Source organism: Rhinopithecus bieti, unplaced genomic scaffold, assembly GCF_001698545.2.
Source record: "Rhinopithecus bieti isolate Rb0 unplaced genomic scaffold, ASM169854v2 scaffold_55189, whole genome shotgun sequence".
Classification (NCBI taxonomy): domain Eukaryota; kingdom Metazoa; phylum Chordata; class Mammalia; order Primates; family Cercopithecidae; genus Rhinopithecus; species Rhinopithecus bieti.
The window spans coordinates 467,946-478,378 of record NW_016821812.1 but is presented as its reverse complement, the minus strand read 5'-3'; the positions used below and the strand labels follow the sequence as shown (position 1 = coordinate 478,378).

The following is a 10,433-nucleotide window of genomic DNA, read 5'->3' as shown; positions in this document are numbered from 1 at the left end:
CCAAAAAAAAAAAAAAAATTATTTATAGCCTTATTCTATAACCTTTTTTCTGCTATTTATTTATTTATTTATTTATTTATTTATTTATTTATTTTGAGACAGAGTCTCACTCTGTAGCCTAGGCTGGAGTGCAGTGGTGCAGTCTTGACTCAGTACAGCCTCTGCCTCCTGGGTTCAAGTGATTCTCCTGCCTCAGCCTCTGGAATAGCTGGGACTACTGGCACTGGCCATCACACCCGGCTAATTTTTGTATTTTTAGTAGATATGGGGTTTCACTATGTTGGCCAGGCTGGTCTCGAACTCTTGACGTCATGATCCGCCCACCTCAGCCTCCCAAAGTGCTGGGATTACAGGCGTAAGCCACTGCACCCGGCCCCTATTTTTAAATTTTTAAATTAAATTAAATTAAATTATTTCAAGACAGGGTCTTGCTGTGTCACCCAGGCTGGATGGAGTGCAGTGGCACAAACATGGCTCACTAGACCCCTGACATCTTGGGCTCAAGTGATCCTCCCACCTCAGCCTCCTGAGTGACTGAAACTATAGGTGTGTGCTATCATGCCTGGCCAATTTTTTTTATTTTTGTAGAGACGGGGGCTCACCATGTTGCTCTATGGTTTGATTCTCGCCTGGCTGTTATCATTCTCCTGGGCTCAAGTGCTTCACCCATCTCGGCCTCCCAAAATGTTGGGATTACAGGGGTGAGCCACCACACCTGGCCTGTTTTAACTTTTTAAACTTTTCTATTAAAAATGAAGATACAATCACACCCATTAGACCTAAACAGAGTCAGGATCATCAGTGTCACTTTCTTTTCTCCACATCTTGTCCCACTAAAAGTTTTCAGGGTCAATAACATCTTTGGAGCTGTCATATTCTATGATAACAATGCCGCCTTCTGAAATACTTCCTGAAGGACCTGCCTGAGGCTGTTTTGCAGATGACTTTTTTTTTTTTCAGTAAAAGGGATACACTTTAAAGTAACTATTAAAATTGTATAGTATAGTAAATTAAAAAAAAAAAAAGTAGTTGTATTATCAGGTATTATATGCAGCACATCATTGTATTATACTTTTTTTTTTTTTGAGACGGAATCTCACTCTGTCACCCAGGCTGGAGTGCAGTGGTGCGATCTCGGCTCACTGCAAGCTCCACCTCCTGGGTTCACATCATTCTCCTGCCTCAGCCTCCCAAGTAGCTGGGACTACAGGCGCCCACCACCACACCCAGCTAATTTTCTTTGTATTTTTAGTAGAGACAGGGTTTCACTGTGTTAGCCAGGATGGTCTGGATCTCCTGACCTTGTGATCTGCCTGCCTCAGCCTCCCAAAGTTCTGGAATTATAGGCGTGAGACACCGTGGCCGGCTGATTGTGCTATACTTTTGTATACTGGCAGTGAAGTCGTTTTGTTTACACCAGCCTCACCACAAAACACATGAGTAATGACTTTGCTGTGATGTTATGGCAGCTACAGTGTCACTAGGTGATAGGGATTTTTCAGCTCCATTATAATCTTATGGGACAACTGTTGTATGTGTGATCTGTTGTTGACTGAGAAACGTCATTACGTGGCACCTGACTGAATTGAATTTTAATGGAATTTCTAGTAAGGCAAGCTACTAATGGAGATTTATTTAAATATCTTTTTCATAGCCTGGTATTAAACCTGAAGTAAGAAAAAAGCTGGGAGAAGCTGCAGTCAGAGCTGCTAAAGCTGTAAATTATGTTGGAGCAGGTATGTTAAGATTTGCTTCTAATAGAAGAGACGTTAACAGTGATTAATTTATGTTTTAGAAGGCAAGAGAAACACAAGTTTTAAATCAGTCGCTTTCAAGCTGTTTTGACCATATTCACAGTAAGAAATACGTTTTATATTGAGACCTGGTATGTACACATAAATGTTTATTTTTACATACATATATATTTGAAACAAACGTTTCATTAAACAGTACCTGTCTTAATTATATGAGTTTTGGTATTTTGTATTCTATTTTAAAATCACTAGATTGATTTTTTTTACTTCTTTATAGTTAATAAACTTTATTTTTTAGAGGAGTTTTAAGCCTACAGCAAAATTGAGCAAAAGTACAGAGAATTCCCATATACCCCCGTCCCCCGCCGACACTCCCCAACACACAAGCTCCCACAGTATCAGCATCCCTGTACCAGAGTGGTAACGTTTGTTAAAGTCAGTGTCCCTACAGTGACACATCATTATCACCCAAGTCTGTAGTTGACATTAGGGCTCACTCTTGGTGTTGTACATTCTGTGAGTTTTGACAAATGTGTAATGATATGTATCCACCATTGTACTATGGTATAGAATAGTTTCAGTGCCCTAAACATCCTCTGTGCTCTATTCATCCCTCCATTCCCCCTAAACCCCAGCAGCCATTCATGTTTTTACTGCCTCCATAGTTTTGCCTTTTCAAGAATGTCATATAGCTGGAATCCTACAGTATTTAGCCTTTTCAGATTGGCTTCTTTATAATGTGCATTTAAGTTTCCTCCATGTCTTTTCACGGCTTGATAGTTCATTTCTTTTTTATGCTGAATAATATTTTGTTGTCTCGATGTCCCAGAGTTTATTATCCATTCAGCTACTGAAGGACATGTTGGTTGCTTCCAAGTTTTGGCAATTATGAGTAAAGCTGCTATAAATGCCCTGGAAACAAACAGGCTTTTGTATGGACATAATTTTTTAGTTTATTTGCGTGAATACTAAGGAGTGTGCTACTGGGTCATATGGTGAGAGAATGTTTAGTTTTGGAAGAAACTGACAAACTCTCTTCTAGAGTGACTGTACTATTTTGCATTCCTACCAGCTACAAAAGAGATTTCCTGTTGCTCCAAATCCTCAACAGCTTTTGGTGATGTCAGTGTTTTGGATTCGGGTCATTTGGTATCTCATTGTTTTAATTTGCATTTCGCTAATGACATACAATATTGAACATATTTTCATATGCATACTTGCCATCTGTATATCTTCTTTAATAAAGTGTCTGTTCAGGTCTTTCACCCATGTTTTAATCAGGTTGTTTGTTTTTCTATTGTTGAGTTTTAAGAGTTCTTTGTATAATTTGAATAACAGTTATTTATCAGATGTGCCTTTTCAAACCTGTCCATCTGAGGCTTGTCTTCACTTCTCTTGACTTTCCCTTTCTTTTTTTTTCTTTTTTTTTTGAGAGAGTCTCACTCTGTCTCCCAGGCTGGAGTGTAGTGGCGCGATCTCGGCTCGCTGCAACCTCTGCCTCCCAGGTTCAAGCTATTCTCCTATCCCAGCCCCCCAAGTAGCTGGGATTACGGGCATGCACCATCACACACCCAGCTACTTTTTTGCATTTTAGGTAGAGACGGGGTTTCAACACGTTAGCCAGGCTGATCTTGAACTCTTGACCTCAGGTAATTCACCCCCCTTGGCCTCCCAAAGTGCTGGGATTACAGGCATGAGCCACCACACCCGGCTGACTTTCCTTTTCACAGAGCAGAAGTTTTAAGTTTTAATGAAGTCCAGCATATCAATTATTTGTAGATCATGCCTTTGGTGTTGTATATAAAAAGTCATCACCATATTCAGGCTTGTCTAGGTTATATTATACTCGGCTGGCCTTGTACTCTTTTGGAAGGTTATTAATTATTGATTCAATCTCTTTAATAAACATAGCTATTCAGATTATTTCTCTTTATAGAGACAGGGTCTCATTATATTGCCCAGGCTGGTCTTAGACTCTTGGCCTCAAGAGATCCTCCTGCCTTAGCCTCCCAAAGTGCTGGGATTACAGGCATGAGCCACTATGCCTGGCCAATCCTCACTGCAACTATCACTTCCTGAACTCAAGCGGTCTTCCCACCTCAGCCTCCCAAGTAGCTGGGACTACAGGCATGTGCCACAACACTCAGCTAATTTTTAAACTTTTAGTAGAGACAGGATCCCCCTATATTGCCAAAGGTGGTCTCAGACCCCTGAGCTCAAGCATTCCTCCCACCTTGGCCTCCCAAAGTGTTGGGATTGCACACATGAGCTGCTGCACCTGGCCCTAGGTTCTCTCTTTCTTGTATGAGTTTTGACAGATTGTGTCTTTGAAGGAATCAGTTCATTTCATCTAGGTTATCACATTTGTGGGCATAGAATTATTCGTATTTCTTTATTATCATTTTAATGTCCATGGGATCTATAGTGATAGCCCTCTTTTTGTTCCATTACTAGCAATTTGTGTTTTCTCTCTTCTTTTTTTCTTGGTTAACCTGGCTAAAGGTTACTATGTTTTTGTTTTGTTTTGTTTTTGAAACAGAGTCTCACTCTGTCACCAGGCTAGAGTGCAGTGGCAAGATCTTGGCTCACTCCAACCTCCACCCACTGGGTTCAAGTGATTCTCCTGCCTCAGCCTCCTGAGTAGCTGGGAATACAGGCACGCACCACCACACCCAGCTCAGTTTTTGTATTTTTAGTAGAAACGGGGTTTCACCATCTTGGCCAGGATGGTCTTGATCTCTTGACCTCGTGATCTGCCTGCCGCAGCCAAGGTTATTGATTTTATTGATCTTTTCAAGGAACCGGTTTGGGTTTTGGTGATTTTTTTCTATTGATTTTCCATTTTCAATTTCATTAATTTTGCTTTAATTTTATTATTTCTTCTGCCTACTTTGGATTTAATTTGCTGTTCTCATTAATTAAAATATAAGCTTAGATTATCAATTTTGGTATTTTCTTCTTTTCTAATATATACATTCAATGCTATAAATTTCCCACTATGCACTGCTTTTGATACATTCTTCAAATTTTGAAAGTTGTATTTTTATTTAATTCAAAATATTTTAAATTTTTTCTTGAGATTTCTTTATTGATTCAGGTGTCATTTAGAAGTGTGTTGTTTAATATCCAAATATCTTAGGATTTTCCGGATATCCTTCTGTTAGTGATTTCTAGTTTAATTCTGTTATGTTCTGAGAGCAGACACTGTATGTATTACTATTCTTTTAAATTTGTTAAGACGTGGTTTATGTTCCAAAATGTGGTCTATCCTAGTGAATATTCCTTTCTAGTTTGAGAATGTGTTCTGCTGTTGTTGGATGAAATAGTCTATAGATGACAGTTGTATCCAGTTGATTTTGATGGTGCTGTTGAGTTCAACTATGTCCTTACTGATTTTCTGCCTGCTGGATCATCCATATTTATTTAATAACAGATAGGTGTTAAAGTCTCCAACTATAATAGTGAATTAATCTATTTCTCCTTACAATTCTTTTTTGCCACATATATTTTATGCTCTGTTGCTAGGTACATGCATGTTAAAAATTGTTATGTCTACCCCTTTATCATTGTTTAATGCCCCTCATCCCTGATAACTTTTCCTGCTCTGAAATTTGCTCTAAAATTAAGATGGCTACTCCCACTCTCTTTGGTGTTAGCATATTCTATCTTTCTCTGTTTTTACTTTAAATCTACAAGTCTTTATATTTAAAGTGGATTTCTTGTAGATAACATATATTTGTCTGTTGCTTTTTTATCTACTCGAACAACCTCTGTCCTTAAATTGGTATATTCAGACATCAACATTTAAAGTGATTGTTAATATACTTTGATTAATATTTACCATATTTATTATTGTTTTCTGTTTATTCCCCTTTTTCCTATTTTTATCTTTCAGACTTTTTCTGCCTTTCATGGTTTCAATTGAGCATCTTATATGATCCAATTTCCTCTCCTGTTTTAGCATATCAAGTATGGTCATATGCTGCATAACACCATTTTGTTCAGTATAACAGTGGTTCCATAAGATTGAAATGCAGCTGAAAAATTCCTGTCTAGTGACATTGTGGCCACTGTAACATCATAGTACAATGCATTACTTTTTTTAGGTTTAGATATCTTTAGATATACAAATACCACTGTGTTACAGTTGCCTACAGTATGCAGTAACATGTTGTTACTGTTTCAAATATTACTTCCGTTCCTTCCTTTCTTCTCCTTCTGGTATTCTCATTCTGTGTAGTTATACCTTTTGTAGTTGGCTTACAGTGCTAGGTATTGTTCTGTTTAAGGTTTTTTTCTCATTGTTTTTCAGAATTGGAAGTTTCTGTTGTCATATCCTCAAGTTCAGAGGTTCTTTCCCCTGCCATACCCAATGTGCTAATGAGCCCCCCCAAAGCATGTTTCATTTCTATTAGGGTTATGGTTTGTTTTTGTTTTTTTTCAATTCTAGCATTTCCTTTTTATTCTTTCTTAGAATTTTCACCTCTCTGCTTACATTGTCCATCTGTTCTTGCATATTGTCTACTTTTTTCATTAAAGCCCTTGGCCTGTTAATCACAGTTTAGAATTTCTGTGTCTGATAATTCTAACATTCCTGCCATACCTGATGCTTCTTCAGTCTCTTCGAACTGTGTTTTTTGCCTTTTAGTATGCCTTGTAATTTTTTGTTGAAAGATGGACATGGTGTACTGGGTAAAGAGAATTTTGCTAAACAGGCCTTTTGTAATGTGATAAGGCTGGAGGGGGCGTGTTCTACTGTGCCATGATTGGATGTCAGTCTTGCTGAGCCTCTGTGCCCCTGGTGTGTGAACTTCACCAGCACTTCCTGGTATGTTTTTGTTTTGTTCTCCTCCACCCCTTAGATTGGACAGGATGTCTGGCAAAGGCTGGGGTTGGGTATTTCTCCTCCCCCAGTGAGGTTAGGCTCTGATAAGATCCCAGTCGTTTAGGCTCTGATAAAATAGTTTTTCTCAAGGGCAAACCTTGAATATTTTGGTGTGTTTCAAACTGGTTTCATTTCCCTTCTTCTGATGCTGGAAGCATGGGAGGATTTTTCTCTGATATTCACTGTGAAGCCCTGGCAGAGCTCTTGGAGGTAAAACTCACAGAAGTGTGGGGTCCTCCTGTAACTGGGTCACCTTGGAGTTTTTAACTCTCCGAGTTGTCCACACTGAGCTGCCAGGAATTTGTCAATTACAGCTCAGGCTTATCCTCATGGCATCTCTGTATCTGCCTGTCAGTTGTCTGTCTCTCTGGTTCTGTGGACAAGCAGCTTGCCCTGTGACTTGATTTCTCTGACAAATTTAAGAATTGTTGATTTTCACCTTGTTCAGCTTTTTACTTGATAGGACAGAGTGGCAACTTCTAAGCTCCTTGATGCCAGATCAGATGCCAAAAGTCTTCAAATTGATTTTAAGCTGGGCACAGTGGCTCACACCTGTAATCCTAGCACTTTGGGAGGCCAAGGCAGGCGGATCACTTGAGGTCAGGAGTTCGAGACCAGCCTGGCCAACATGGTGAAACCTCATCTCTACTAAAAATACAAAAAATTAGCCGGACATAGTGGTGTGCGCCTATCTACAGGGAGGGTGAGGTGGAAGAATTGCTTGAACCCGGGAGGCAGAGGTTGCAGTGAGCCGAGATTGCGCCATTGCACCCCAGCCTGGGTGACAGAGTGAGATTCCGTCTTAAAAAAAAAAAAAATTGATTTTAAAATCCACTAATGGGTTGTGACCACACTTTTAAAAACAATTTTACATTGTATTCACTTTAAGCTAAGAGAAAACCACACAAACACAGAAACACAGAAGACTAAAAACTATATGATTTCATTTATATAAAATTCTAGAAAAACTATAGTGACAGAAAGCAGATTGGTGGTTTCCTGGATCCCAGGGTTTAGTGAAGGGACTGATTCCAAATGGGAACAAGGGAACTTTTTTTATGATGGAAATGTTCTATAGTTTCATTGTGGTTCTATGATTGTATTCAATTGCTAAATCACACACCTACACTTACAGTAGTTACAGTTTGTTGTCTAAAATTAAACCTTAATAAAGTTAGGGGAAATTTTTTAGAGCTTAATAGAATGCCAATAGATATTAACATAAGGTTTAGTTGCCAAACAATCTTTCAATGGGTTACCAGCCAAAGGACTTTAAAAGGAAATTCCTCGGAGCCCACAATCATGGAAAAAAAGTTTTCTTTTTCTCCATGGGGTTAGGGTGAGATGGGATGTCATGCTATGAGGCTCCCAGGATCTTGGTGCTCTGAGGCAGTAACATGTGGTCCACCCTTGTTCTCACTGTTACAGCAGCTGAAACAGATTCATAATTTGGGCTTACCATTTGCTCACAACCCCGAATATACCTTTCCGTTGCCAAATTTCATACAGCTCTCTATTTTTGACTAAGACTCATGCTGCTGCAAATGCGAGATGTTTTCTTCATGAAATGCAAAGTGTTACCATTGAATGAAGCCAGCAGTAAAACTTGATGTGATTCATCATGGGAGATTTTGGTTTGCTACTGATTGATTATACACTATTGAATATGACCATTGTTTTTATCTTTTAGGGACTGTGGAGTTTATTATGGACTCGAAACATAATTTCTATTTCATGGAGATGAATACAAGGCTGCAAGTGGAACATCCTGTTACTGAGATGATCACAGGAACTGACTTGGTGGAGTGGCAGCTTAGAGTGCGAATATTTTTTCTATTAAAGATCAGCCTTGGCTGGGTGCGGTGTCTTACGCCTGTAGTCCCAACACTTTGGCAGGCCAAGGCAGGTGAATCACCTGAGGTCAGAAGTTCAAGACCAGCCTGGCCAGCATGGTGAAACCCTGTCTCTACTAAAAATACAAAATTAGCTGGGCGTGGTGCTGGGTGCCTGTAGTCGCTGGTACTCAGGAGGCTGAGGCAGGAGAATCGCTTGAGCTGGGGAGGCAGAGGTTGCAGTGAGCCGAGATCACACTGCTACATTCCAGCCTGGGCAACGGAGCGAGACTCCATCTTAACAAAAGAAAAGAAAAAATAATCAGTCTTGATGGGAGGGAGGCGAGGGTTGAAAAACTACCTAAATGGTACCGTGTTCACTGTTTGAGTGATGGGTGCACCAGAAGCCCAAACCCCAGCATTATGCAAAATACCCTTGTAGCAAATGTTCACGTGTTCCACCTGAATCTGTAATTTACAAAATACCAAAAACAACAACAGTCTTGAGAATAGGTTACTACCTTTTGACCTCCTAAAGCAGGTGTCATTTTGGACAGGATTCAGTTCTTGGTGGTTGAGATGAGAACAGGAAGATGGGACGTAAAAAGTGAAGCCACATTTGATGCTGTAGCTTTTTTTTTTTGGTACATTAAGGACTCAGATTCATTTCCCCTTAGGCATGGGCAGCCAGCAGGTGAGATTCTGTCACAGAGGCTTGTTCACAACCACATCACCTCAAAGGAAAAGCCTCATGGTCTACCTAAAGCCTCAGCATTCTGGACCAGGCCATCATTCGATTTTAAGAGGCAGGGCAGATGCTAGACAAGATGAAATGAGCTAAGGCAGAGTTGGGAATGAAGAGCCAAGGAGATGGTCTAGAATGATCCAAGTAAAGTGCGGATTTATGGCTGTTACTGGCCCATGAGCAAATGTTCATTCAGAGTAATTGTTTGGAAACTTACAAAGCATTTTGGCATTGCTGTGACACCTCTACTGTATTTTTCAAACACGTAAGGTTATAACTGTTCTTTTACTGTGGATAGTTTGAGAAGCACTGGTATAAACCAGAATTCCACAAAACATACTTCTCAAATATTAATAATAGCTTAGTCTGTTTTGTTCTCGTAAGAACAACAGATTTTACTTTAGCCTTCTTTTCTTAACATGAAAAAATTTGTTAAGTAATACAGACATTCCTGATATCTGTAGGATTCTTGGTTCCTTATATATCCTGAATCTAAATTGTTTTCTTCATGGTGTGATGCTAAAGTCTTGATTGTTTTGATAATTTTATCTTTTCAGAACTTCAGTACATAATAATATAATACTCCTTTTGTTGGTGCCTTGGGGGTGATTGGTGTTTTTAATTGAGCCAAAGGGTTCTTCTGGGGCTCTATATCCTAGGGCACTAATGAAAACCAGGCACAGCAAGCTAGTAAGTTTTAGTGAGTGTCAAGAAAAACTGTAGTGGCTTTGGAAACTTCTGGAAAGAGTGTTTATATTTCCAGAATTCAAGGAAAAGGAGGATAATTTTTCTGAAGCAGTAAATCAAGAGAGTTTAGACTTTGGAAATCATAAGAGAAAAAAAGATTTCTAAGGATGAAGGAAGGAGAAAGCTTTTGGGCATTAGGGAAACCAACAGACATTTATTTTTTGTAAGAGCTTGTCAAGGCTCTTCAGAAAGAGAAGCCAGCTTTTATCATCTGGGGAGGGACACTAGAACTCAGGGAAGCTGCTGGACCTGGTTTATACAGTTCAAGGCATTTGGCATCTGGCCTTTAAACAGAGGTAAAACAAAGGGGCTCACCATTTGGTGAGTCAAGAGTCCAAGCTTGAGGACCTGCCTGTGTAGTCAAGCCTTCCTAGAACAAGGGTTGAACAGTGACTGATGTGAGTGTCCTGGGTTCAGGCTACAGATACAGATAGTTAAAAGTGTTCAGGGGGCCGGGCGCGGTGCCTCAT

At 39.6% G+C, this 10,433-nt stretch overlaps 1 protein-coding gene across 6 annotated transcripts in view; it reads left to right on the top strand.

The window, feature by feature from the left end:
* Positions 1–10,433, top strand: part of MCCC1 (methylcrotonyl-CoA carboxylase subunit 1) — an 89,742-nt gene that overhangs the window by 48,034 nt on the left and 31,275 nt on the right. For all 6 annotated transcript variants that reach the window (XR_001883111.1, XM_017860617.1, XM_017860619.1 and 3 more), the window contains 2 exons: positions 1,655–1,736; positions 8,330–8,457. Coding sequence is in view for 5 of the 6 variants with exons in the window: in XM_017860617.1 (XP_017716106.1) it covers positions 1,655–1,736; positions 8,330–8,457 (210 nt within the window). In the remaining variant the exon portion in view is untranslated. The remainder of the gene's footprint in view (positions 1–1,654; positions 1,737–8,329; positions 8,458–10,433) is intronic.